At 54.5% G+C, this 27862-nt stretch overlaps 1 protein-coding gene and 1 long non-coding RNA gene across 6 annotated transcripts in view; one reads left to right on the forward strand and one right to left on the reverse strand.

The window, feature by feature from the left end:
* Nucleotides 1-27862, reverse strand: part of LOC148659584 (uncharacterized) — a 117978-nt gene that overhangs the window by 20653 nt on the left and 69463 nt on the right. The gene's annotated exons all lie outside the window — the stretch shown is intronic.
* Nucleotides 86-27447, forward strand: LOC148659586 (myc-associated zinc finger protein-like). 5 transcript variants are annotated; one of them, XR_015939296.1, is made up of 9 exons: nucleotides 86-1044; nucleotides 12903-13053; nucleotides 14161-14537; nucleotides 15652-15896; nucleotides 17679-17742; nucleotides 17847-18018; nucleotides 23559-23898; nucleotides 25258-27169; nucleotides 27229-27447. XR_015939296.1 is itself a non-coding variant. In XM_088633814.1 (8 exons), the coding sequence occupies exons 1-7, from the start codon at nucleotides 1012-1014 to the stop codon at nucleotides 23891-23893; spliced, it is 1377 nt and encodes a 458-aa protein (XP_088489940.1). In that variant the 5' UTR covers nucleotides 86-1011; the 3' UTR covers nucleotides 23894-23898; nucleotides 25258-27447. The 5 variants fall into 5 exon arrangements, 1 of the variants encoding a protein (XP_088489940.1); XR_015939297.1 differs by having other exon boundaries at nucleotides 25258-26413; nucleotides 26551-27447; XR_015939298.1 differs by having other exon boundaries at nucleotides 25258-26413; nucleotides 26612-27447.

Consider the following 27862-nt stretch of genomic DNA (forward strand, 5'->3'; position numbering starts at 1 on the left):
TTTAATACGTTATCTCCTGTTTCGTCTTTCTCATGTTTAAAGACCCCCGAGCAACCGGAAACCCCCGGAGAGGAAACATCCGGGGCGGGACGAAGGAAGGAGGAGGGGCGGGGCTGCTCTGTCTTTTCTGTCGGCGCAGACGCCGCTCTCTCAAGGTGGCGGTGCGGAGGGCGGAGGGGGAGACGTCCCCTTTAAGGCAGCCAGCCAGCGCGACCGAGCGGGCAGGGCGACGGAAAAGGAAAGAACAGGGAAAAAAACGGAGAGAAAGAGAGCGAGAGAGAGAGAGAGCGAGCGAGAGAGAGGGAGGGAGGAAGGAAGAAAAAAAAAAAGATGGCATCCTTCGGCGTCGCCGTCCGAGGCGGGGGAGCGGCCGGCGGCCGGCCGGGAGCGCTGTGACGCGGGCGGGCGGGCGACGGGACGCGACACCGCGGCTTGGACTCTCCCGGCGGGCCCGAGCGAGCGAGCGAGCCCCTGGCGCCTCCGGGCACAGCGACAGCGGCAGCAACAGCAAGAATAATAATAATCATAATAATAACAACAACAACACGGGCGATAATAACCCCAGCGGCACCAGTGACGCGGACAGCAGCCAGCAGCCGGCGCGGTCAGGGCGGCGCATGTGGGCCTCGCCGGCCCGGCCCGGCTCGCTTCGGCTCGGTTCGGTTCGCCGGCGCCCCGCAGCCCCGCACGGCTCAGCCCGGCTCAGCCCGGCGGCTCTCCCAGGACGGTCCCGGACGGTCCCGGGGAGTCGGGCCGGCTGCCGGACCCGGACCCGACCGGCTCGAGAGTTCGGGGGCTCACTGAGCCGGGCCTGACCCCCCCCCAGACCCCCAGCACCGACCCCCGGTCCGGTCCGGTCCGGTCCACCAGCACACTCGCCCCGAGTCTTGACCCAACTAATGAGTAACTCCTGAGTGGAGCCTCACGCAGTTATAATAATAATTATTCTTCTTATTGTTATTATTATTATTATTATTATTATTATTATTATTATTATTATTATTATTCGGAATGGACGCTGCCTGGAGTAGTTTCCTCTTTCAGGTGAGGAATATCAGAACCCCAGTATGACTTCTCTATGTGTGTCGGAGATCTCTGTGTGTGGTGTGAGGGTGTGTGTGAGAGATCTCTGTGTGTGGTGTGAGGGTGTGTGTGAGAGATCTCTGTGTGTGGTGTGAGGGTGTGTGTGAGAGATCTGTGTGTGAGTGTGAGGGTGTGTGTGAGAGATCTCTGTGTGAGGGTGTGTGTGAGAGATCTCTGTGTGTGGTGTGAGGGTGTGTGTGGGAGATCTCTGTGTGTGGTGTGAGGGTGTGTATGGGAGATCTCTGTGTGTGGTGTGAGGGTGTGTGTGAGAGATCTCTGTGTGTGGTGTGAGGGTGTGTGTGAGAGATCTCTGTGTGTGAGTGTGAGGGTGTGTGTGAGAGATCTCTGTGTGAGGTGTGAGGGTGTGTGTGAGAGATCTCTGTATGAGGTGTGAGGGGGGTGTGAGTGTGAGATCTCTGAGGTGTGAGGGTGTGTGTGAGAGATCTCTGTATGAGGTGTGAGGGGGGTGTGAGTGTGATCTCTGAGGTGTGAGGGGTGTGAGTGTGTGATCTCTGTGTGAGGTGTGAGGGGGGTATGAGTGTGTGTGAGAGATCTCTGTATGAGGTGTGAGTGTTTGGTGTCTGAGGTGTGAGGGGGTGTGAGTGTGAGAGATCTCTGAGGTGTGAGGAGGGTGTGAGTGTGTGTGAGAGATCTCTGTGTGTGAGAGAGATCTCTGTATGAGGTGTGAGGGGTTGTGAGGTGTGAGGGGGGTGTGAGTGTGAGAGATCTCTGAGGTGTGAGTGTGTGATCTCTGTGTGAGGGTGGTGTGAGTGTGTGGTCTCTGTGTGAGGTGTGAGGGGGGTGTGAGTGTGTGTGAGAGATCTCTGTATGAGGTGTGAGGGGGGTGAGTGTGAGAGATCTCTGAGGTGTGAGGGGTGTGTGAGTGTGTGATCTCTGTGAGGTGTGAGGGGGTGTGTTTTTGTGTGAGAGATCTCTGTGTGTTAGAGAGATCTCTGTATGAGGTGTGAGGGGGTGTGAGTGTGTGGTGTCTGAGGTGTGAGGGGGGTGTGAGTGTGTGATCTCTGTGTGAGGTGTGAGGGGGGTGTGAGTGTGTGTGAGAGATCTCTGTATGAGGTGTGAGGGGGGTGAGTGTGAGAGATCTCTGAGGTGTGAGGGGTGTGTGAGTGTGTGATCTCTGTGAGGTGTGAGGGGGTGTGTTTTTGTGTGAGAGATCTCTGTGTGTTAGAGAGATCTCTGTATGAGGTGTGAGGGGGGTGTGAGTGTGTGTGAGAGATCTCTGTGTGTGAGGGGGGTGTGAGTGTGTGATCTCTGTGTGAGGGGGCTGTGAGTGTGTGATCTCTGTGTGAGGTGTGAGGGGGGTGTGAGTGTGTGTGAGAGATCTCTGTATGAGGTGTGAGGGGGGTGAGAGTGTGTGATCTCTGAGGTGTGAGGGGGTGTGTGTTTGTGTTAGAGATCTCTGTGTGTTAGAGAGATCTCTGTGTGAGGGGGGTGTGAGTGTGTGTGAGAGATCTCTGTGTGTGAGGGGGGGTGTGAGTGTGTGATCTCTGTGTGAGGGGGGTGTGAGTGTGTGTGAGAGATCTCTGTGTGTGAGGGGGGTGTGAGTGTGTGATCTCTGTGTGAGGGGGGTGTGAGTGTGAGATCTCTGTGTGAGGTGTGAGTGTGTGTGAGAGATCTCTGAGGTGTGAGTGTGTGTGAGAGAGATCTCTGTATGAGGTGTGAGGGTGTGAGTGTGTGGTGTCTGAGGTGTGAGGGGGTGTGTGTGAGAGATCTCTGTGAGTGAGAGATCTCTGTGTGAGGGGGGTGTGAGTGTGTGTGAGAGATCTCTGTGTGTGAGAGATCTCTGTGTGAGGTGTGTGTGTGAGAGAGATCTCTGTGAGGTGTGAGGTGTGAGGGGGGTGTGAGTGTGATCTCTGAGGTGTGAGGGGTGTGAGTGTGTGATCTCTGTGTGAGGTGTGAGGGGGGTGTGAGTGTGAGAGATCTCTGAGGTGTGAGGGTGTATGTGAGAGAGATCTCTGTATGAGGTGTGAGGGGTGTGTGAGTGTGTGGTGTCTGAGGTGTGAAGGGGGTGTGAGTGTGGTCTCTGTGTGAGGGGGGTGTGAGTGTGTGTTAGAGATCTCTGTGAGTGAGAGATCTCTGAGGTGTGAGGGGGGTGTGAGTGTGTGAGAGAGATCTCTGAGGTGTGAGGGGGGTGTGAGTGTGTGTGAGAAATCTCTGTGTGTGAGTGTGTGTGAGAGATCTCTATGAGGTGTGAGGGTGTGTGTGAGTGTGTGGTATCTGAGGTGTGAGGGGGGTGTGAGTGTGGTCTCTGTGTGAGGGTGTGTGTGAGAGATCTCTATGTGAGGTGTGAGGGGGGTGTGTGTGAGTGAGAGATCTCTGAGGTGTGAGGGGGGTGTGAGTGTGTGATCTCTGTGTGAGGTGTGAGGGGGTGTGAGTGTGTGTGAGTGTGTGTGAGAGATCTCTGTGTGTGAGGGGGGGTGTGAGTGTGTGATCTCTGTGTGAGGTGTGAGTGTGTGTGAGTGTGTGTGAGAGATCTCTGTGTGTGAGGGGGGGTGTGAGTGTGTGATCTCTGTGTGAGGTGTGAGGGGGTGTGAGTGTGTGGTCTCTGTATGAGGTGTGAGGGGGGTGTGAGTGTGTGTGAGAGATCTCTGTGAGTGAGAGATCTCTGAGGTGTGAGGGGGGTGTGAGTGTGTGTGAGAGAGATCTCTGTGAGGTGTGAGGGGGGTGTGAGTGTGTGTGAGAAATCTCTGTGTGTGAGTGTGTGTGAGAGATCTCTGAGGTGTGAGGGGTTGTGAGTGTGTGTGAGAAATCTCTGAGGTGTGAGGGGGGTGTGAGTGTGTGGTCTCTGTGTGAGGGGGGTGTGAGTGTGTGAGAGAGATCTCTGTATGAGGTGTGAGGGTGTGTGTGTGAGTGTGGTGTCTGAGGTGTGAGGGGGGTGTGAGTGTGTGAGAGAGATCTCTGTATGAGGTGTGAGGGTGTGTGTGTGAGTTTGTGGTGTCTGAGGTGTGAGGGGGGTGTGAGTGTGTGAGAGAGATCTCTGTATGAGGTGTGAGTGTGTGGTGTCTGAGGTGTGAGGGGGGTGTGAGTGTGGTCTCTGTGAGGGGGGTGTGAGTGTGTGTGTGAGAGATCTCTGTGTGAGGTGTGAGGGGTTGTGAGTGTGTGTGAGAAATCTCTGAGGTGTGAGGGGGGTGTGTGAGGGTGGTCTCTGTGTGAGGTGTGAGGGGGTGAGAGAGATCTCTGTGAGAGAGATCTCTGTAGGAGGTGTGAGGGTGTGTGTGTGAGTGTGTGATCTCTGTGAGGTGTGAGGGGGTGTGAGTGTGTGTGAGAGATCTCTGTGTGTGAGAGAGATCTCTGTATGAGGTGTGAGGGGGGTGTGAGTGTGAGAGATCTCTGAGGTGTGAGGGGGGTGTGAGTGTATGATCTCTGTGTGAGGTGTGAGGGGGTGTGAGTGTGTGTGTGAGAGATCTCTGTGTGAGAGAGATCTCTCTATGAGGTGTGAGGGGTTGTGAGTGTGTGATCTCTATGTGAGGTGTGAGGGGGGTGTGTGTGAGTGAGAGATCTCTGAGGTGTGAGGGGGGTGTGAGTGTGTGATCTCTGTGTGAGGTGTGAGGGGGTGTGAGTGTGTGTGAGAGATCTCTGTGTGTGAGGGGGGGTGTGAGTGTGTGATCTCTGTGTGAGGTGTGAGGGGGTGTGAGTGTGTGTGAGAGATCTCTGTGTGTGAGGGGGGGTGTGAGTGTGTGATCTCTGTGTGAGGTGTGAGGGGGTGTGAGTGTGTGGTCTCTGTATGAGGTGTGAGGGGGGTGTGAGTGTGTGTGAGAGATCTCTGTGAGTGAGAGATCTCTGAGGTGTGAGGGGGGTGTGAGTGTGTGTGAGAGAGATCTCTGTGGGGTGTGAGTGTGTGTGAGAAATCTCTGTGTGTGAGTGTGTGTGAGAGATCTCTGAGGTGTGAGGGGTTGTGAGTGTGTGATCTCTATGTGAGTGTGTGTGAGAAATCTATGAGGTGTGAGGGGGGTGTGAGTGTGTGGTCTCTGTGTGAGGGGGGTGTGAGTGTGTGAGAGAGATCTCTGTATGAGGTGTGAGGGTGTGTGTGTGAGTGTGTGGTGTCTGAGGTGTGAGGGGGGTGTGAGTGTGTGAGAGAGATCTCTGTATGAGGTGTGAGGGTGTGTGTGTGAGTTTGTGGTGTCTGAGGTGTGAGGGGGGTGTGAGTGTGTGAGAGAGATCTCTGTATGAGGTGTGAGTGTGTGTGTGTGAGTGTGTGGTGTCTGAGGTGTGAGGGGGGTGTGAGTGTGGTCTCTGTGAGGGGGGTGTGAGTGTGTGTGTGAGAGATCTCTGTGTGAGGTGTGAGGGGTTGTGAGTGTGTGTGAGAAATCTGAGGTGTGAGGGGGGTGTGTGAGGGTGGTTTCTGTGTGAGGTGTGAGGGGGTGAGAGAGATCTCTGTGAGAGAGATCTCTGTAGGAGGTGTGAGGGTGTGTGTGTGAGTGTGTGATCTCTGTGAGGTGTGAGGGGGTGTGAGTGTGTGTGAGAGATCTCTGTGTGTGAGAGAGATCTCTGTATGAGGTGTGAGGGGGGTGTGAGTGTGAGAGATCTCTGAGGTGTGAGGGGGGTGTGAGTGTATGATCTCTGTGTGAGGTGTGAGGGGGTGTGAGTGTGTGTGTGAGAGATCTCTGTGTGAGAGAGATCTCTCTATGAGGTGTGAGGGGTTGTGAGTGTGTGATCTCTATGTGAGGTGTGAGGGGGGTGTGAGTGTGAGAGATCTCTGAGGTGTGAGTGTGTGATCTCTATGTGAGGTGTGAGGGGGCTGTGAGTGTGTGTGAGAGATCTCTGTATGAGGAGTGAGGGGTTGTGAGTGTGATCTCTGAGGTGTGAGGGGGGTGTGAGGGTGTGATCTCTGTGTGAGGTGTGAGGGGTGTGTGAGTGTGTGTGAGAGATCTCTGTGTGTGAGAGATCTCTGTATGAGGTGTGAGGGTGTGTGTGAGTGTGTGGTCTCTGAGGTGTGAGGGGGTGTGAGTGTGTGATCTCTGTGTGAGGGGGGTGTGAGTGTGAGAGATCTCTGAGGTGTGAGGGGGGTGTGAGTGTGTTATCTCTGTGAGGTGTGAGGGGGTGTGAGTGTGTGTGAGAGATCTCTGTGTGTGAGAGAGATCTCTGTATGAGGTGTGAGGGGTTGTGAGGTGTGAGGGGGGTGTGATCTCTGTGTGAGGTGTGAGGGGGGTGTGAGTGTGTGTGAGAGCTCTCTGTGTGTGAGAGATCTCTGTATGAGGTGTGAGGGTGTGTGTGAGTGTGTGGTCTCTGAGGTGTGAGGGGGTGTGAGTGTGTGATCTCTGTGTGAGGGGGGTGTGAGTGTGAGAGATCTCTGAGGTGTGAGGGGGGTGTGAGTGTGTTATCTCTGTGAGGTGTGAGTGTGTGTGAGAGATCTCTGTGTGTGAGAGAGATCTCTGTATGAGGTGTGAGGGGTTGTGAGGTGTGAGGGGGCTGTGAGTGTGAGAGATCTCTGAGGTGTGAGTGTGTTATCTCTGTGAGGTGTGAGGGGGTGTGAGTGTGTGTGAGAGATCTCTGTGTGTGAGAGAGATCTCTGTATGAGGTGTGAGGGGTTGTGAGGTGTGAGGGGGGTGTGAGTGTGAGAGATCTCTGAGGTGTGAGTGTGTGATCTCTGTGTGAGGTGTGAGGGGGTGTGAGTGTGTGTGAGAGATCTCTGAGGTGTGAGGGGGGTGTGAGTGTGTGATCTCTGTGTTGGGGGTGTGTGACTGATTTCTATGTGAGGGTGGTGTGTGAGTGTGTAATCTCTGTGAGGAGGATGTGATTGTGTGATCTCTAAGGTGTGAGTGTGGTCTCTGTGTGAGGGGTGAGTGTGGTCTCTCTGTGTGAGGGGTGAGTGTGTGGTCTCTCTGTGTGAGGGGTGAGTGTGGTCTCTCTGTGTGAGGGGTGAGTGTGTGGTCTCTGTGTGAGGTGTGAGTGTGGTCTCTCTGTGTGTGAGGGGTGAGTGTGTGGTCTCTCTGTGTGAGGGGTGAGTGTGGTCTCTGTGTGAGGGGTGAGTGTGTGGTCTCTCTGTGTGAGGGGTGAGTGTGGTCTCTCTGTGTGAGGGGTGAGTGTGTGGTCTCTGTGTGAGGGGTGAGTGTGGTCTCTCTGTGAGGTGTGAGTGTGGTCTCTCTGTGTGTGAGGGGTGAGTGTGGTCTCTCTGTGTGAGGGGTGAGTGTGTGGTCTCTCTGTGTGAGGGGTGAGTGTGTGGTCTCTCTGTGTGAGGGGTGAGTGTGTGGTCTCTCTGTGTGAGGGGTGAGTGTGGTCTCTCTGTGTGAGGGGTGAGTGTGTGGTCTCTGTGTGAGGGGTGAGTGTGTGGTCTCTCTGTGTGAGGGGTGAGTGTGGTCTCTCTGTGTGAGGGGTGAGTGTGTGGTCTCTGTGTGAGGGGTGAGTGTGTGGTCTCTCTGTGTGAGGGGTGAGTGTGGTCTCTCTGTGTGAGGGGTGAGTGTGTGGTCTCTGTGTGAGGGGTGAGTGTGTGGTCTCTCTGTGTGAGGGGTGAGTGTGTGGTCTCTCTGTGTGAGGGGTGAGTGTGGTCTCTCTGTGTGAGGGGTGAGTGTGTGGTCTCTCTGTGTGAGGGGTGAGTGTGGTCTCTCTGTGTGAGGGGTGAGTGTGTGGTCTCTCTGTGTGAGGGGTGAGTGTGGTCTCTCTGTGTGAGGGGTGAGTGTGTGGTCTCTCTGTGTGAGGGGTGAGTGTGGTCTCTCTGTGTGAGGGGTGAGTGTGTGGTCTCTGTGTGAGGGGTGAGTGTGGTCTCTCTGTGTGAGGGGTGAGTGTGGTCTCTCTGTGTGAGGGGTGAGTGTGTGGTCTCTCTGTGTGAGGGGTGAGTGTGTGGTCTCTCTGTGTGAGGGGTGAGTGTGGTCTCTGTGTGAGGGGTGAGTGTGGTCTCTCTGTGTGAGGGGTGAGTGTGTGGTCTCTCTGTGTGAGGGGTGAGTGTGGTCTCTCTGTGTGAGGGGTGAGTGTGGTCTCTCTGTGTGAGGGGTGAGTGTGGTCTCTCTGTGTGAGGGGTGAGTGTGTGGTCTCTCTGTGTGAGGGGTGAGTGTGTGGTCTCTCTGTGTGAGGGGTGAGTGTGGTCTCTCTGTGTGAGGGGTGAGTGTGGTCTCTCTGTGTGAGGGGTGAGTGTGGTCTCTCTGTGTGAGGGGTGAGTGTGTGGTCTCTCTGTGTGAGGGGTGAGTGTGTGGTCTCTGTGTGAGGGGTGAGTGTGGTCTCTCTGTGAGGTGTGAGTGTGGTCTCTCTGTGAGGTGTGAGTGTGGTCTCTCTGTGTGTGAGGGGTGAGTGTGGTCTCTCTGTGTGAGGGGTGAGTGTGGTCTCTCTGTGTGAGGGGTGAGTGTGTGGTCTCTCTGTGTGAGGGGTGAGTGTGTGGTCTCTCTGTGTGAGGGGTGAGTGTGTGGTCTCTCTGTGTGAGGGGTGAGTGTGGTCTCTCTGTGTGAGGGGTGAGTGTGGTCTCTCTGTGTGAGGGGTGAGTGTGGTCTCTCTGTGTGAGGGGTGAGTGTGTGGTCTCTCTGTGTGAGGTGTGAGTGTGTGGTCTCTCTGTGTGAGGTGTGAGTGTGGTCTCTCTGTGTGTGAGGGGTGAGTGTGGTCTCTCTGTGTGAGGGGTGAGTGTGTGGTCTCTCTGTGTGAGGGGTGAGTGTGTGGTCTCTCTGTGTGAGGGGTGAGTGTGTGGTCTCTGTGTGAGGGGTGAGTGTGTGGTCTCTCTGTGTGAGGGGTGAGTGTGGTCTCTCTGTGTGAGGGGTGAGTGTGTGGTCTCTCTGTGTGAGGGGTGAGTGTGTGGTCTCTCTGTGTGAGGGGTGAGTGTGGTCTCTCTGTGTGAGGGGTGAGTGTGGTCTCTCTGTGTGAGGGGTGAGTGTGTGGTCTCTCTGTGTGAGGGGTGAGTGTGTGGTCTCTCTGTGTGAGGGGTGAGTGTGTGGTCTCTCTGTGTGAGGGGTGAGTGTGGTCTCTCTGTGTGAGGGGTGAGTGTGGTCTCTCTGTGTGAGGGGTGAGTGTGGTCTCTCTGTGTGAGGGGTGAGTGTGGTCTCTCTGTGTGAGGGGTGAGTGTGTGGTCTCTGTGTGAGGGGTGAGTGTGTGGTCTCTCTGTGTGAGGGGTGAGTGTGGTCTCTCTGTGAGGTGTGAGTGTGGTCTCTCTGTGTGTGAGGGGTGAGTGTGGTCTCTCTGTGTGAGGGGTGAGTGTGTGGTCTCTCTGTGTGAGGGGTGAGTGTGGTCTCTGTGTGAGGGGTGAGTGTGTGGTCTCTCTGTGTGAGGGGTGAGTGTGGTCTCTCTGTGTGAGGGGTGAGTGTGGTCTCTGTGTGAGGGGTGAGTGTGGTCTCTCTGTGTGAGGGGTGAGTGTGGTCTCTCTGTGTGAGGGGTGAGTGTGTGGTCTCTGTGTGAGGGGTGAGTGTGGTCTCTGTGTGTGAGGGGTGAGTGTGGTCTCTCTGTGTGAGGGGTGAGTGTGTGGTCTCTGTGTGTGAGGGGTGAGTGTGGTCTCTCTGTGTGAGGGGTGAGTGTGTGGTCTCTCTGTGTGAGGGGTGAGTGTGTGGTCTCTGTGTGAGGGGTGAGTGTGTGGTCTCTGTGTGAGGGGTGAGTGTGTGGTCTCTGTGTGTGAGGGGTGAGTGTGTGGTCTCTGTGTGAGGGGTGAGTGTGTGGTCTCTCTGTGTGAGGGGTGAGTGTGTGGTCTCTGTGTGAGGGGTGAGTGTGGTCTCTCTGTGTGAGGGGTGAGTGTGTGGTCTCTGTGAGGGGTGAGTGTGTGGTCTCTGTGTGAGGGGTGAGTGTGGTCTCTCTGTGTGAGGGGTGAGTGTGGTCTCTCTGTGTGAGGGGTGAGTGTGGTCTCTCTGTGTGAGGGGTGAGTGTGGTCTCTCTGTGTGAGGGGTGAGTGTGTGGTCTCTCTGTGTGAGGGGTGAGTGTGTGGTCTCTCTGTGTGAGGGGTGAGTGTGTGGTCTCTGTGTGAGGGGTGAGTGTGGTCTCTCTGTGTGAGGGGTGAGTGTGGTCTCTCTGTGTGAGGGGTGAGTGTGTGGTCTCTCTGTGTGAGGGGTGAGTGTGTGGTCTCTGTGAGGGGTGAGTGTGTGGTCTCTGTGTGAGGGGTGAGTGTGGTCTCTCTGTGTGAGGGGTGAGTGTGGTCTCTCTGTGTGAGGGGTGAGTGTGGTCTCTCTGTGAGGGGTGAGTGTGGTCTCTCTGTGTGAGGGGTGAGTGTGGTCTCTGTGAGGGGTGAGTGTGTGGTCTCTCTGTGTGAGGGGTGAGTGTGTGGTCTCTCTGTGAGAGGGGTGAGTGTGTGGTCTCTGTGTGAGGGGTGAGTGTGGTCTCTCTGTGTGAGGGGTGAGTGTGTGGTCTCTCTGTGTGAGGGGTGAGTGTGTGGTCTCTCTGTGTGGGGTGAGTGTGTGGTCTCTGTGTGAGGGGTGAGTGTGTGGTCTCTCTGTGTGAGGGGTGAGTGTGTGGTCTCTCTGTGAGAGGGGTGAGTGTGTGGTCTCTGTGTGAGGGGTGAGTGTGGTCTCTCTGTGTGAGGGGTGAGTGTGTGGTCTCTCTGTGTGAGGGGTGAGTGTGTGGTCTCTCTGTGTGGGGTGAGTGTGTGGTCTCTGTGTGAGGGGTGAGTGTGTGGTCTCTCTGTGTGAGGGGTGAGTGTGGTCTCTCTGTGTGAGGGGTGAGTGTGGTCTCTCTGTGTGAGGGGTGAATGTGTGGTCTCTCTGTGTGAGGGGTGAGTGTGGTCTCTCTGTGTGAGGGGTGAGTGTGGTCTCTGTGTGAGGGGTGAGTGTGTGGTCTCTCTGTGTGAGGGGTGAGTGTGGTCTCTCTGTGTGAGGGGTGAGTGTGGTCTCTCTGTGTGAGGGGTGAGTGTGGTCTCTCTGTGTGAGGGGTGAGTGTGTGGTCTCTGTGTGAGGGGTGAGTGTGGTCTCTCTGTGTGAGGGGTGAGTGTGTGGTCTCTCTGTGTGAGGGGTGAGTGTGGTCTCTCTGTGTGAGGGGTGAGTGTGTGGTCTCTGTGTGAGGGGTGAGTGTGTGGTCTCTCTGTGTGAGGGGTGAGTGTGGTCTCTGTCTGAGGGGTGAGTGTGGTCTCTCTGTGTGAGGGGTGAGTGTGGTCTCTGTGTGAGGGGTGAGTGTGTGGTCTCTCTGTCTGAGGGGTGAGTGTGTGGTCTCTGTGTGAGGGGTGAGTGTGTGGTCTCTGTGTGAGGGGTGAGTGTGGTCTCTGTGTGAGGGGTGAGTGTGTGGTCTCTGTGTGAGGGGTGAGTGTGTGGTCTCTCTGTGTGAGGGGTGAGTGTGTGGTCTCTCTGTGTGAGGGGTGAGTGTGGTCTCTCTGTGTGAGGGGTGAGTGTGGTCTCTCTGTGTGAGGGGTGAGTGTGTGGTCTCTGTGTGAGGGGTGAGTGTGTGGTCTCTCTGTGTGAGGGGTGAGTGTGGTCTCTCTGTGTGAGGGGTGAGTGTGTGGTCTCTCTGTGTGAGGGGTGAGTGTGTGGTCTCTGTGTGAGGGGTGAGTGTGGTCTCTGTGTGAGGGGTGAGTGTGGTCTCTCTGTGTGAGGGGTGAGTGTGGTCTCTGTGTGTGAGGGGTGAGTGTGGTCTCTCTGTGTGAGGGGTGAGTGTGTGGTCTCTGTGTGAGGGGTGAGTGTGTGGTCTCTCTGTGTGAGGGGTGAGTGTGGTCTCTCTGTGTGAGGGGTGAGTGTGTGGTCTCTGTGTGAGGGGTGAGTGTGGTCTCTCTGTGTGAGGGGTGAGTGTGGTCTCTCTGTGTGAGGGGTGAGTGTGTGGTCTCTCTGTGTGAGGGGTGAGTGTGTGGTCTCTGTGTGAGGGGTGAGTGTGGTCTCTCTGTGTGAGGGGTGAGTGTGTGGTCTCTCTGTGTGAGGGGTGAGTGTGGTCTCTCTGTGTGAGGGGTGAGTGTGGTCTCTCTGTGTGAGGGGTGAGTGTGTGGTCTCTCTGTGTGAGGGGTGAGTGTGTGGTCTCTCTGTGTGAGGGGTGAGTGTGGTCTCTCTGTGTGTGAGGGGTGAATGTGGTCTCTGTGTGAGGGGTGAGTGTGTGGTCTCTGTGTGAGGGGTGAGTGTGGTCTCTCTGTGTGAGGGGTGAGTGTGGTCTCTGTGTGTGAGGGGTGAGTGTGGTCTCTCTGTGTGAGGGGTGAGTGTGGTCTCTGTGTGTGAGGGGTGAGTGTGGTCTCTCTGTGTGAGGGGTGAGTGTGTGGTCTCTGTGTGAGGGGTGAGTGTGTGGTCTCTCTGTGTGAGGGGTGAGTGTGGTCTCTCTGTGTGAGGGGTGAGTGTGGTCTCTCTGTGTGAGGGGTGAGTGTGTGGTCTCTCTGTGTGAGGGGTGAGTGTGTGGTCTCTGTGTGAGGGGTGAGTGTGGTCTCTCTGTGTGAGGGGTGAGTGTGTGGTCTCTCTGTGTGAGGGGTGAGTGTGGTCTCTCTGTGTGAGGGGTGAGTGTGTGGTCTCTGTGTGAGGGGTGAGTGTGTGGTCTCTGTGTGAGGGGTGAGTGTGTGGTCTCTCTGTGTGAGGGGTGAGTGTGTGGTCTCTGTGTGAGGGGTGAGTGTGTGGTCTCTGTGTGAGGGGTGAGTGGTCTCTCTCTGTGAGGTGTGAGTGTGTGATCTGTGTATGAGGTCTGAGGTGGGGTCTAAGAGTCATCTCTGTGAGGTGTGTGTGTCTGTGTGAGTGTGTGGTCTCTGTGTGAGGGGGGTGTGGGTGTGTGATCTGTGTATGAGGTGTGAAGTGGGGTCTGAGTGTGTAATCTCTGTGAGGTGTGTGTGTGAGTGTGTGGTCTCTGTATGAGGTGTGTGTCTGTGTCAGTGTGTGGTCTCGGTGTGTGTGTCTTTCTCACTGTGTGTGTCTGTGTGAGTGTGTGTCTGTGTGGTCCTCCAGCTGGACTGTGGCCTCTCTCTGGTCAGCTACACCAGCCCTTTCTCACTGTCCCCTCCCCCTCCTCCCCAGACCACGCCCACCCAGACGCAAGGGGCGGGGCCACTGCACTCCGAGCTCCTCCCAGGTCTGGATGGGCCCCCACAGACCCCGCCCACGGCGCACATGGCTCCGCCCCCGTCGACGGTGGACACAGCGGCCCTGAGTGAGGACCCTGAGCCAGGTGGGAGGAGCCCGGGGGAGGGGGGCGTGGCCGGTGCCGACCTGTCTCTCTGTCTCTCTCTCTCCTGCCTCAGAGTTCAGAGACAGTACTGACCTGTCTGTCTCTCTCCTGCTTGTCTCTCTCTCAGTGAAGTCCCTCAGAGGGCAGAGACAGTACTGACCTGTCTCTCAATTCAATTCAAGGTGCTTTATTAGCATGACCGATAGGTACAATCAGTGTTGCCAAAGCAAATAAAAATAATAAAATTAACATAGAACAAAACAAAAAATAGAAGTAAAATAAAATCTACAGACATGTTACAGACATTTACAACAAAGACATATTATATAATATTGACATCTACTGTAGGCGGCTGGAGCATTATTGGGAGACGGACTCACTGTTCCTCAGGCTGTGACAGGAGATCACATACTGGGCTGCCAGATCAACTGAGTTCCCTCCTCCCTCTCCCAGTAGGATTGGGACCTGTTGTGGTTTTGGCAGGTGTGGGAACTCTGGGATTAGATTTCTGAATTTGGGGAAGAATGTTTCTCTAATCCCAGAGTATCTGTCACAGTGCAGTAGGAAGTGCACCTCTGTCTCTCTGAGTGAAGCCCCCCAGGCTGCAGTGTCAGTACTGACCTGTCTCTCTCTCAGTGAAGCCCCCCAGGCTGCAGTGTCAGTACTGACCTGTCTCTCTCTCAGTGAAGCCCCCCAGGCTGCAGTGTCAGTACTGACCTGTCTCTCTCTCTCTCTGAGTGAAGCCCCCCAGGCTGCAGTGTCAGTACTGACCCGTCTCTCTCTCTCTCTCTCTGAGTGAAGCCCCCCAGACTGCAGTGTCAGTACTGACCTGTCTCTCTCTCAGTGAAGCCCCCCAGGCTGCAGTGTCAGTACTGACCTGTCTCTCTCTCTCTCTGAGTGAAGCCCCCCAGGCTGCAGTGTCAGTACTGACCTGTCTCTCTCTCAGTGAAGCCCCCCAGGCTGCAGTGTCAGTACTGACCTGTCTCTCTCTCAGTGAAGCCCCCCAGGCTGCAGTGTCAGTACTGACCTGTCTCTCTCTGAGTGAAGCCCCCCAGGCTGCAGTGTCAGGACTGACCCGTCTCTCTCTCCTGCCTGTCTCTCTCTCAGTCAAGCCCCTCAGACACGCTGGGCTCCACATCTGCTCCATCTGCTCCAAGCAGTTCAAGAACGGCTACAACCTGCGGCGCCACCAGTCTGTCCACACGGGGGCGCGCCGCCAGCCGCGGGACCCGGAGCGGGGCGCGGGGGGGTCCGGGGGGCCCGGGGGGCCCGGCGGGCCGGCGCCGGTGTCGCTGCTCCGCCTCGCCGCCCCCCCTCCTCCTCCTCCTCCTCCTCCTCCTCCTCCTCCTGCCCTGCTGCCGCCCTCCCTCGGCAACGGCGACGGCGCGGCCCCCCTGCTGATGCCCGCAGGGACCCCCGCCGCGGCCGGCACCGCCATCGCCATGGCGACCACCACTCACCCGCTGCCCGGGGCGACGGGGCAGGTCGGTGAGGAGTGGGGGACGGGGGGAAGGAGGGGGGGCACTTCTCTCGGGGTGTTTCGTACCCAGATACTGCTTGTGTATGAACCTGCTCCTCTCTCTCTCCCTCTCTCTCTCCGTCTCTCTCTCTCTCTCCCTTCTCTCTCCCCCTCTCTCTCCTCCCCTCTCTCTCCCGTCCTCTCTCCCTCTCTCCCTCTCTCTCCTCTCTCTCCCCTTCTCTCTCTCTCTCCTCTCTCTCCTCTCTCTCTCTCCCCTCTCTCTCTCCCTCTCTCTCCTCTCTCCTCTCTCTCTCCTCTCTCTCCTTCTCTCTCCCTCTCTCCTCTCTCTCTCCCTCTCTCTCTCTCTCTCTCCCCTCTTCTCTCCTCTCTCCCTCTCTCTCTCTCTCTCTCTCTCCCTCTCTCTCCTCCCTCTCTCTCTCCCTCTCTCTCCCCTCTCTCCCTCTCTCTCTCTCCTCTCTCTCTCTCCCCGTCTCTCTCTCTCCCCCATCTCTCTCCTCTCTCCTCTCTCTCCTCTCTCTCTCCGTCTCTCCCCATCTCTCTCCTCTCTCCTCTCCTCTCTCTCTCCCTCTCTCCTCTCTCTCTCTCCCTCTCTCTCTCCCGTCTCTCTCCTCTCTCCCCTCTCTCTCTCCTCTCTCTCCCGTCTCCCCTCTCTCCCCTCCCTCTCTCTCCCCTCCCCCTCTCTCCTCTCTCTCTCCTGTCTCCCTGTCTCTCTCTCTCTTCTCTCTCTCCCGTCTCCCCTCTCTCTCTCCTCTCTCTCTCCCTCTCTCTCCGTCTCCCGTCTCTCTCTCTCTCCCCTCTCTCCCCTCTCTCTCCCGTCTCTCCCCATCTCTCTCCTCTCTCCCCTCTCTCTCCCCTCTCTCTCCCCTCTCTCTCCCTCTCTCTCCTCTCTCTCTCCCGCTCTCTCTCTCCCGTCTCTCTCTCCGTCTCTCTCCCCTCTCTCTCCCCCCTCTCTCCTCTCTCTCTCTCCTCTCTCTCCCGTCTCCCCTCTCTCCCCTCCCCTCTCTCTCCCTCTCTCTCCCCTCCCCTCTCTCCTCTCTCTCTCCTGTCTCCCTGTCTCTCTCTCTCTTCTCTCTCTCCCGTCTCCCCTCTCTCTCTCCTGTCTCTCTCTCCTCTCCCAGGAGGCGTGTGTGGGGGACAGGCGTGTGCGCAGGAGTCATGCGTGCGAGGCGTGTGGGAAGGCGTTTCGGGACGTGTACCACCTGAACCGCCACCGGCTCTCGCACTCGGACGAGAAGCCCTTCTCCTGCCCTGTGTGCCAGCAGCGCTTCAAGCGCAAGGACCGCATGGCCTACCACGTGCGCTCGCACCAGGGCGGGGTGGAGAAGCCCTACGTCTGCCCACACTGCTCCAAGGGCTTCTCCCGGTCAGTACAGTGTGGACCCCTCTCTCTCTCAGGGCAGTGTTCATGTACTGGAGTGTCCAGTCAGTGTGTCTGTATGAACCCCTCTCTCTCTCAGTGCAGTGTTAATGTACTGGAGTGTCCAGTCAGTGTGTCTGTATTAACCCCTCTCTCTCTCAGTGCAGTGTTCATGTACTGGAGTGTCCAGTCAGTGTGTCTGTATTAACCCCTCTCTCTCTCTCTCAGTGCAGTGTTAATGTACTGGAGTGTCCAGTCAGTGTGTCTGTATTAACCCCTCTCTCTCTCAGTGCAGTGTTAATGTACTGGAGTGTCCAGTCAGTGTGTCTGTATTAACCCCTCTCTCTCTCAGTGCAGTGTTAATGTACTGGAGTGTCCAGTCAGTGTGTGTGTATTAACCCCTCTCTCTCTCAGTGCAGTGTTAATGTACTGGAGTGTCCAGTCAGTGTGTGTGTATGAACCCCTCTCTCTCTCTCAGTGCAGTGTTAATGTACTGGAGTGTCCAGTCAGTGTGTCTGTATTAACCCCTCTCTCTCTCAGTGCAGTGTTAATGTACTGGAGTGTCCAGTCAGTGTGTCTGTATGAACCCCTCTCTCTCTCAGTGCAGTGTTAATGTACTGGAGTGTCCAGTCAGTGTGTGTGTATGAACCCCTCTCTCTCTCAGGGCAGTGTTCATGTACTGGAGTGTCCAGTCAGTGTGTCTGTATTAACCCCTCTCTCTCTCTCAGTGCAGTGTTAATGTACTGGAGTGTCCAGTCAGTGTGTCTGTATTAACCCCTCTCTCTCTCAGTGCAGTGTTAATGTACTGGAGTGTCCAGTCAGTGTGTCTGTATTAACCCCTCTCTCTCTCAGTGCAGTGTTAATGTACTGGAGTGTCCAGTCAGTGTGTCTGTATGAACCCCTCTCTCTCTCAGTGCAGTGTTAATGTACTGGAGTGTCCAGTCAGTGTGTGTGTATGAACCCCTCTCTCTCTCAGGGCAGTGTTCATGTACTGGAGTGTCCAGTCAGTGTGTCTGTATTAACCCCTCTCTCTCTCTCAGTGCAGTGTTAATGTACTGGAGTGTCCAGTCAGTGTGTCTGTATTAACCCCTCTCTCTCTCAGTGCAGTGTTAATGTACTGGAGTGTCCAGTCAGTGTGTCTGTATGAACCCCTCTCTCTCTCAGTGCAGTGTTAATGTACTGGAGTGTCCAGTCAGTGTGTCTGTATGAACCCCTCTCTCTCTCAGTGCAGTGTTAATGTACTGGAGTGTCCAGTCAGTGTGTGTGTATGAACCCCTCTCTCTCTCTCAGTGCAGTGTTAATGTACTGGAGTGTCCAGTCAGTGTGTCTGTATTAACCCCTCTCTCTCTCAGTGCAGTGTTAATGTACTGGAGTGTCCAGTCAGTGTGTCTGTATGAACCCCTCTCTCTCTCAGTGCAGTGTTAATGTACTGGAGTGTCCAGTCAGTGTGTCTGTATGAACCCCTCTCTCTCTCAGTGCAGTGTTAATGTACTGGAGTGTCCAGTCAGTGTGTCTGTATTAACCCCTCTCTCTCTCAGTGCAGTGTTAATGTACTGGAGTGTCCAGTCAGTGTGTCTGTATTAACCCTCTCTCTCTCAGTGCAGTGTTAATGTACTGGAGTGTCCAGTCAGTGTGTCTGTATTAACCCCTCTCTCTCTCAGTGCAGTGTTAATGTACTGGAGTGTCCAGTCAGTGTGTCTGTATTAACCCCTCTCTCTCTCAGTGCAGTGTTAATGTACTGGAGTGTCAGTCAGTGTGTCTGTATTAACCCCTCTCTCTCTCTCTCAGGCCTGATCATCTCAACAGTCATGTGCGACAGGTCCACTCCACTGAGAGACCCTTCAAGTGTGAGGTACCCCTCCCGGTCTCGATCTCGCCGTCTCTCGCAGGCGCTGGGCGTGTTGGGCCCCATCATGGCCACCCACTGTGTGCCCGTCTCTCTCTCTCTCTCCGCAGACGTGCGAGTCGGCCTTCGCCACGCGCGACCGCCTGCGCGCCCACATGATCCGCCACGAGGACAAGGTGCCGTGTCACGTGTGCGGCAAGCTGCTGTCCGCCGCCTACATCAGCGACCACATGCGTGTGCACAACCAGGCGCAGCACCACGTGTGTGAGCTCTGCAGCCGCGGTGCGTCAGGCCCGGTCTCTGCTGTCTCTCGCCGTCTGCTGTCTCTCGTCTCTCTGCTGTCTCTCTCTGTCTGCTGTCTCTCTCTGTCTCCTGTCTCTCCTGTCCTACATCAGCTACCACATGCGTGTGCACAACCAGGCGCAGCACCACGTGTGTTGAGACGGGCTCACTGTCTGTTCCTCAGGCTGGGACAGGAGATCACACACTGTATTATTATTATTGAGAGACAGGCTCACTGTCTGTTCCTCAGGCTGGGACAGGAGATCACACACTGTATTATTATTATTGAGAGACAGGCTCACTGTCTGTTCCTCAGGCTGGGACAGGAGATCACACACTGTATTATTATTATTGAGAGACAGGCTCACTGTCTGTTCCTCAGGCTGGGACAGGAGATCACACACTGTATTATTATTATTGAGAGACAGGCTCACTGTTCCTCAGGCTGGGACAGGAGATCACACACTGTATTATTATTATTGAGAGACAGGCTCACTGTCTGTTCCTCAGGCTGGGACAGGAGATCACACACTGTATTATTATTATTGAGAGACAGGCTCACTGTCTGTTCCTCAGGCTGGGACAGGAGATCACACACTGTATTATTATTATTGAGAGACAGGCTCACTGTCTGTTCCTCAGGCTGGGACAGGAGATCACACACTGTATTATTATTATTGAGAGACGGGCTCACTGTCTGTTCCTCAGGCTGGGACAGGAGATCACACACTGTATTATTATTATTGAGAGACAGGCTCACTGTCTGTTCCTCAGGCTGGGACAGGAGATCACACACTGTATTATTATTATTGAGAGACAGGCTCACTGTCTGTTCCTCAGGCTGGGACAGGAGATCACACACTGTATTATTATTATTGAGAGACAGGCTCACTGTCTGTTCCTCAGGCTGGGACAGGAGATCACACACTGTATTATTATTATTGAGAGACAGGCTCACTGTCTGTTCCTCAGGCTGGGACAGGAGATCACACACTGTATTATTATTGAGAGACGGGCTCACTGTCTGTTCCTCAGGCTGGGACAGGAGATCACACACTGTATTATTATTATTGAGAGAAAGGCTCACTGTCTGTTCCTCAGGCTGGGACAGGAGATCACACACTGTATTATTATTATTGAGAGACAGGCTCACTGTCTGTTCCTCAGGCTGGGACAGGAGATCATACACTGTATTATTATTATTGAGAGACGGGCTCACTGTCTGTTCCTCAGGCTGGGACAGGAGATCACACACTGTATTATTATTATTGAGAGACAGGCTCACTGTCTGTTCCTCAGGCTGGGACAGGAGATCATACACTGTATTATTATTATTGAGAGACGGGCTCACTGTCTGTTCCTCAGGCTGGGACAGGAGATCACACACTGTATTATTATTATTGAGATACAGGCTCACTGTCTGTTCCTCAGGCTGGGACAGGAGATCACACACTGTATTATTATTATTGAGAGACGGGCTCACTGTCTGTTCCTCAGGCTGGGACAGGAGATCACACACTGTATTATTATTATTGAGAGACGGGCTCACTGTCTGTTCCTCAGGCTGGGACAGGAGATCACACACTGTATTATTATTATTGAGAGACGGGCTCACTGTCTGTTCCTCAGGCTGGGACAGGAGATCACACACTGTATTATTATTATTGAGAGACGGGCTCACTGTCTGTTCCTCAGGCTGGGACAGGAGATCACACACTGTATTATTATTATTGAGAGACGGGCTCACTGTCTGTTCCTCAGGCTGGGACAGGAGATCACACACTGTATTATTATTATTGAGAGACGGGCTCACTGTCTGTTCCTCAGGCTGGGACAGGAGATCACACACTGTATTATTATTATTGAGAGACGGGCTCACTGTCTGTTCCTCAGGCTGGGACAGGAGATCACACACTGTATTATTATTATTGAGAGACAGGCTCACTGTCTGTTCCTCAGGCTGGGACAGGAGATCACACACTGTATTATTATTATAGAGAGACAGGCTCACTGTCTGTTCCTCAGGCTGGGACAGGAGATCACACACTGTATTATTATTATTGAGAGACAGGCTCACTGTCTGTTCCTCAGGCTGGGACAGGAGATCACACACTGTATTATTATTATTGAGAGACGGGCTCACTGTCTGTTCCTCAGGCTGGGACAGGAGATCACACACTGTATTATTATTATTGAGAGACAGGCTCACTGTCTGTTCCTCAGGCTGGGACAGGAGATCACACACTGTATTATTATTATTGAGAGACAGGCTCACTGTCTGTTCCTCAGGCTGACAGGAGATCACACACTGTATTATTATTATTGAGAGACAGGCTCACTGTTCCTCAGGCTGGGACAGGAGATCACACACTGTATTATTATTATTGAGAGACGGGCTCACTGTCTGTTCCTCAGGCTGGGACAGGAGATCACACACTGTATTATTATTATTGAGAGACAGGCTCACTGTCTGTCCCTCAGGCTGGGACAGGAGATCACACACTGTATTATTATTATTGAGAGACGGGCTCACTGTCTGTTCCTCAGGCTGGGACAGGAGCTCACACACTGTATTATTATTATTGAGAGACGGGCTCACTGTCTGTTCCTCAGGCTGGGACAGGAGCTCACACACTGTATTATTATTATTGAGAGACGGGCTCACTGTCTGTTCCTCAGGCTGGGACAGGAGATCACACACTGTATTATTATTATTGAGAGACGGGCTCACTGTCTGTTCCTCAGGCTGGGACAGGAGATCACACACTGTATTATTATTATTGAGAGACGGGCTCACTGTCTGTTCCTCAGGCTGGGACAGGAGATCACACACTGTATTATTATTATTGAGAGACGGGCTCACTGTCTGTTCCTCAGGCTGGGACAGGAGATCACACACTGTATTATTATTATTGAGAGACGGGCTCACTGTCTGTTCCTCAGGCTGGGACAGGAGATCACACACTGTATTATTATTATTGAGAGACGGGCTCACTGTCTGTTCCTCAGGCTGGGACAGGAGATCACACACTGTATTATTATTATTGAGAGACGGGCTCACTGTCTGTTCCTCAGGCTGGGACAGGAGATCACACACTGTATTATTATTATTGAGAGACAGGCTCACTGTCTGTTCCTCAGGCTGGGACAGGAGATCACACACTGTATTATTATTATTGAGAGACGGGCTCACTGTCTGTTCCTCAGGCTGGGACAGGAGATCACACACTGTATTATTATTATTGAGAGACGGGCTCACTGTCTGTTCCTCAGGCTGGGACAGGAGATCATACACTGTATTATTATTATTGAGAGACGGGCTCACTGTCTGTTCCTCAGGCTGGGACAGGAGATCACACACTGTATTATTATTATTGAGATACAGGCTCACTGTCTGTTCCTCAGGCTGGGACAGGAGATCACACACTGTATTATTATTATTGAGAGACGGGCTCACTGTCTGTTCCTCAGGCTGGGACAGGAGATCACACACTGTATTATTATTATTGAGAGACGGGCTCACTGTCTGTTCCTCAGGCTGGGACAGGAGATCACACACTGTATTATTATTATTGAGAGACGGGCTCACTGTCTGTTCCTCAGGCTGGGACAGGAGATCACACACTGTATTATTATTATTGAGAGACGGGCTCACTGTCTGTTCCTCAGGCTGGGACAGGAGATCACACACTGTATTATTATTATTGAGAGACGGGCTCACTGTCTGTTCCTCAGGCTGGGACAGGAGATCACACACTGTATTATTATTATTGAGAGACGGGCTCACTGTCTGTTCCTCGGGCTGGGACAGGAGATCACACGCTGTATTATTATTATTGAGAGACAGGCTCACTGTCTGTTCCTCAGGCTGGGACAGGAGATCACACGCTGTATTATTATTATAGAGAGACAGGCTCACTGTCTGTTCCTCAGGCTGGGACAGGAGATCACACACTGTATTATTATTATTGAGAGACAGGCTCACTGTCTGTTCCTCAGGCTGGGACAGGAGATCACACACTGTATTATTATTATTGAGAGATGGGCTCACTGTCTGTTCCTCAGGCTGGGACAGGAGATCACACACTGTATTATTATTATTGAGAGACAGGCTCACTGTCTGTTCCTCAGGCTGGGACAGGAGATCACACACTGTATTATTATTATTGAGAGACGGGCTCACTGTCTGTTCCTCAGGCTGACAGGAGATCACACACTGTATTATTATTATTGAGAGACAGGCTCACTGTCTGTTCCTCAGGCTGGGACAGGAGATCACACACTGTATTATTATTATTGAGAGACAGGCTCACTGTCTGTTCCTCAGGCTGGGACAGGAGATCACACACTGTATTATTATTATTGAGAGACGGGCTCACTGTCTGTTCCTCAGGCTGGGACAGGAGATCACACACTGTATTATTATTATTGAGAGACGGGCTCACTGTCTGTTCCTCAGGCTGGGACAGGAGATCACACACTGTATTATTATTATTGAGAGACGGGCTCACTGTCTGTTCCTCAGGCTGGGACAGGAGATCACACGCTGTATTATTATTATTGAGAGACAGGCTCACTGTCTGTTCCTCAGGCTGGGACAGGAGATCACACGCTGTATTATTATTATAGAGAGACAGGCTCACTGTCTGTTCCTCAGGCTGGGACAGGAGATCACACACTGTATTATTATTATTGAGAGACAGGCTCACTGTCTGTTCCTCAGGCTGGGACAGGAGATCACACACTGTATTATTATTATTGAGAGACGGGCTCACTGTCTGTTCCTCAGGCTGGGACAGGAGATCACACACTGTATTATTATTATTGAGAGACAGGCTCACTGTCTGTTCCTCAGGCTGGGACAGGAGATCACACACTGTATTATTATTATTGAGAGACAGGCTCACTGTCTGTTCCTCAGGCTGACAGGAGATCACACACTGTATTATTATTATTGAGAGACAGGCTCACTGTCTGTTCCTCAGGCTGGGACAGGAGATCACACACTGTATTATTATTATTGAGAGACAGGCTCACTGTCTGTTCCTCAGGCTGGGACAGGAGATCACACACTGTATTATTATTATTGAGAGACAGGCTCACTGTCTGTTCCTCAGGCTGGGACAGGAGATCACACACTGTATTATTATTATTGAGAGACAGGCTCACTGTTCCTCAGGCTGGGACAGGAGATCACACACTGTATTATTATTATTGAGAGACAGGCTCACTGTCTGTTCCTCAGGCTGACAGGAGATCACACACTGTATTATTATTATTATTGAGAGACGGGCTCACTGTCTGTTCCTCAGGCTGGGACAGGAGATCACACACTGTATTATTATTATTGAGAGACAGGCTCACTGTCTGTTCCTCAGGCTGGGACAGGAGATCACACACTGTATTATTATTATTGAGAGACGGGCTCACTGTCTGTTCCTCAGGCTGGGACAGGAGATCACACACTGTATTATTATTATTGAGAGACAGGCTCACTGTGTCCTGTGCTCTGAGGTCTGTCTCTCTCTCTGTGTCTCCAGGCTTCACCACGCTGGCATACCTACGGGTTCACGCCCAGAAGCATCATGGGCAGGACTGGCGGGAGCTGGGCGCCCTGCGGGGCTCGGGGGGCGCGGGGGGCGCCGGGGGGGTTCTGCTGTGCCAGCTGTGTGGGGTTCACTGCAAGACGGCCACCCAGCTGCAGGGCCACATGGAGGTGCACGCCAACGCCGGCCTCGGGGACAGCGCCGCCCTCGCCAGCGCCCTCGCCAGCGTGAGCACGGCCATCGCGGGCGCCCACCCCGCCCCGCCCCTGGTGTCCAGCGTGGCCAGCTCGCTGACCGGGGCGCTGGCCGGCGGCGCCGGCCGCAGTTAGCAGAGGCAGGTGGTCTCTCCCTCTCACCCCTCTCTCACTGTCTCACTCTCTCGCCGTCTCACTCTCCCTCTGACTCCTCTACCTCTCCCTCTCGCCCCTCTCTCACTGTGTCTCACTCTCTCGCCGTCTCACTCTCCCTCTGACTCCTCTACCTCTCCCTCTCGCCCCTCTCTCACTGTGTCTCACTCTCTCTCCGCCCCCTCTCCCTCTGTCTCCTCTACCTCTCCCTCTCACCCCTCTCTCACTGTCTCACTCTCTCGCCGTCTCACTCTCCCTCTGACTCCTACCTCTCCCTCTCACCCTTCTCTCACTGTCTCACTCTCTCTCCGCCCCCCTCTCCCTCTGACTCCTCTCCCTCTCACCCCTCTCTCACTGTCTCACTCTCTCTCCGCCCCCCTCTCCCTCTGTCTCCTCTACCTCTCCCTCTCACCCCTCTCTCACTGTCTCACTCTCTCTCCGCCCCCTCTCCCTCTGACTCCTCTCCCTCTCACCCCTCTCTCACTGTCTCACTCTCTCTCCGCCCCCCTCTCCCTCTGTCTCCTCTACCTCTCCCTCTCACCCCTCTCTCACTGTCTCACTCTCTCTCCGCCCCCTCTCCCTCTGACTCCTCTCCCTCTCACCCCTCTCTCACTGTCTCACTCTCTCTCCGCCCCCCTCTCCCTCTGTCTCCTCTACCTCTCCCTCTCACCCCTCTCTCACTGTCTCACTCTCTCTCCGCCCCCCTCTACCTCTCCCTCTCACTCCTCTCACTCCCTCTCACTCCCTCTCACTCCTCTCCCTCTCTCACTGTGTCTCACTCTCTCTCCGCCCCCCTCTACCTCTCCCTCTCACTCCCTCTCACTCCCTCTCACTCCTCTCCCTCTCTCACTTTGTCTCACTCTCTCCCTGTCTCACTCTCACCCCCCTCCCTCTGACTCCTCTACCTCTCACTCACTCTCATTCTCTTTCTCACTCCATCTCACTCCTCTCCCTCTCTCACTGTCTCACTCTCTCCCTGTCTCACTCTCACCCCCCTCCCTCTGACTCCTCTACCTCTCACTCACTCTCATTCTCTCTCTCACTCCATCTCACTCCTCTCCCTCTCTCACTTTGTCTCACTCTCTCCCTGTCTCACTCTCACCCCTCTCTCTCTGACTCCTCTACGTCTCACTCACTCTCATTCTCCCTGACTCCTCTCTCTCACTCCATCTCACTCCTCTCTCTCACTCCTCTCCCTGTCTCACTCTCACCCCTCTCCCTCTGACTCCTCTACCTCTCACTCACTCTCATTCTCCCTGACTCCTCTCTCTCACTCCATCTCACTCCTCTCTCTCACTCCTCTCACTCCTCTCCCTCTCACTCCTCTCTCACTCCTCTCTCTCCAGTTGGTTGCTGTTCTCCAATCAGATTGTGGCTTCAGCCATCGGGGGCGGGGCACGGAACAGTCCGGTCACCGTGGAAACGCAGTCTCCGCCCACCAGTTCCACTCCTCCACCCCGCCCTCCTGAGACAGACAGACTGTCCTGGGACAGAGGAGAGACAGACAGACTGTCCTGGGGCAGAGGAGAGACAGACTGTCCTGGGGCAGAGGAGAGGGAGACAGACTGTCCTGGGACAGAGGAGAGAGAGAAACAGTCCTGGGACAGAGGAGAGAGAGACAGACTGTCCTGGGGCAGAGAAGAGGGAGACAGACTGTCCTGGGACAGAGGAGAGAGAGAAACAGTCCTGGGACAGAGGAGAGAGAGAGAGACTGTCCTGGGGCAGAGAAGAGGGAGACAGACTGTCCTGGGGCAGAGAAGAGGGAGACAGACTGTCCTGGGACAGAGGAGAGACAGACAGACTGTCCTGGGACAGAGGAGAGAGAGACCGTCCTGGGACAGAGAAGAGGGAGACAGACTGTCCTGGGACAGAGGAGAGAGAGACCAGACAGACAGTCCTGGGACAGAGGAGAGTGAGACAGACTGTCCTGGGACAGAGGAGAGAGAGACAGACTGTCCTGGGACAGAGGAGAGGGAGACCAGACAGACTGTCCTGGGACAGAGGAGAGGGAGACAGACTGTCCTGGGACAGAGGAGAGAGAGATATTCCTGGGACAGAGAAGAGAGAGACCAGACAGACAGTCCTGGGACAGAGGAGAGGGAGACAGACTGTCCTGGGACAGAGGAGAGAGAGACAGACTGTCCTGGGACAGAGGAGAGAGAGACAGACAGTCCTGGGACAGAGGAGAGACGGACAGTCCTGGGACAGAGGAGAGGGAGACAGACTGTCCTGGGACAGAGGAGAGACAGACTGTCCTGGGACAGAGGAGAGGGAGACGGACTGTCCTGGGACAGAGGAGAGACAGACAGTCCTGGGACAGAGGAGAGACAGACAGTCCTGGGGCAGAGGAGAGACAGACAGTCCTGGGGCAGAGGAGAGGGAGACAGACTGTCCTGGGACAGAGGAGAGGGAGACAGACTGTCCTGGGACAGAGGAGAGACCGACAGTCCTGGGACAGAGGAGAGGGAGACAGACTGTCCTGGGACAGAGGAGAGAGAGACCGTCCTGGGACAGAGAAGAGGGAGACAGACTGTCCTGGGGCAGAGAAGAGGGAGACAGACTGTCCTGGGGCAGAGGAGAGAGAGACAGACTGTCCTGGGGCAGAGGAGAGAGAGACAGACTGTCCTGGGACAGAGGAGAGACAGACAGTCCTGGGACAGAGGAGAGAGAGACCAGACAGACAGTCCTGGGACAGAGGAGAGACAGACAGTCCTGGGACAGAGGAGAGGGAGACAGACAGTCCTGGGGCAGAGGAGAGGGAGACAGACAGGTGGGGTGATAGAGAGGAGTGAGGGGGGTGATAGAGGGAGGAGTGAGCAGGGGTGACAAGAGGGAGGAGTGGGGGGGTGATAGAGAGGAGTGAGAGAGGAGTGAGACGGTTCTTTTTCCTCTGCGAGTTAATTAGCTGACTCGTGTTCGTTGGCGAGTCTGATGAAGTAGCAGCTGGTGACGCCTGGACAGGAGAATGCCACAGGATCACTGTTATTGTTATCAATATTATTATTATTATTGTGATTATTATTATCATTATTAAGATGTCCACATTCCTGTAACCTCTGTGCATTAAATCACAAGGATGGTTTTCTGTGTCTGTCTCTGCCTGCTTCAGTCTGTCGCTGAGCCTGTTACACTGTCTCTCTCTGCCTGTCTGTCCCTATACCTGTCTCTCTCTGCCTGTCTGTCCCTATACCTGTCTCTGTACCTGCTTGTCTCTCTCTGCCTGTCTGTCTCTGTACCTGTCTCTCTCTCTGCTCCCAGGTGATGTGCTCTGTGTAAATAGGCTCACTGTCTCTGTACCTGTCTCTCTCTGCTCCCAGGTGATGTGCTCTGTGTAAATAGGCTCACTGTCTCTGTACCTGTCTCTCTCTCTGCTCCCAGGTGATGTGCTCTGTGTAAATACGCTCACTGTAACTAGAGCAAAGCTCTGTGCTTTCGTCCTCCACACTCTGTCCATGTCTCCACCCCTGGACAGGGAGCTGATGTACAGATCGATGTAAATACAGACATATACGAATAACAACTCCATTTACACTTTCTACAGTGGTGTAGTCTGAGTCTGTCCTGAGCACAGTGCGTGTGTGCGTGTGTGTCTGTGTCAGGAAGTCAGGACACAGGGCTGGTCTTTACACACAGAGGGGTGGGGGTGTGGAACAGGCCAGAGACACTGGGGTCATTAAGGCACTTGGGACCAGAGGAGAGAGATGGGCTCTGGCCTCCTCAGGCTGTGAGCCGGTTTCTCAGGGTCTTCAGCTCGGGTGCGAGTGGAGGAGGGTGAAGGTCAGGGGTGTTACTGCTGCTGGCCGTCCAGTAGGGGGCACCCCTCGCTGTGCACCACGACACTGTGGTAAGAGTAGGGGTGTCAAGTCCGCTGGTCAGTACAGATCCCGGGACACTGTCAGTAAGAGTAGGGGTGTCCAGTCCACTGGTCAGTACAGATCCCGGGACACCGTC

This window comes from Lepisosteus platostomus, chromosome 6 (genome assembly GCF_059453375.1).
Source record: "Lepisosteus platostomus isolate fLepPlt1 chromosome 6, fLepPlt1.hap1, whole genome shotgun sequence".
Lineage (NCBI taxonomy): Eukaryota > Metazoa > Chordata > Actinopteri > Semionotiformes > Lepisosteidae > Lepisosteus > Lepisosteus platostomus.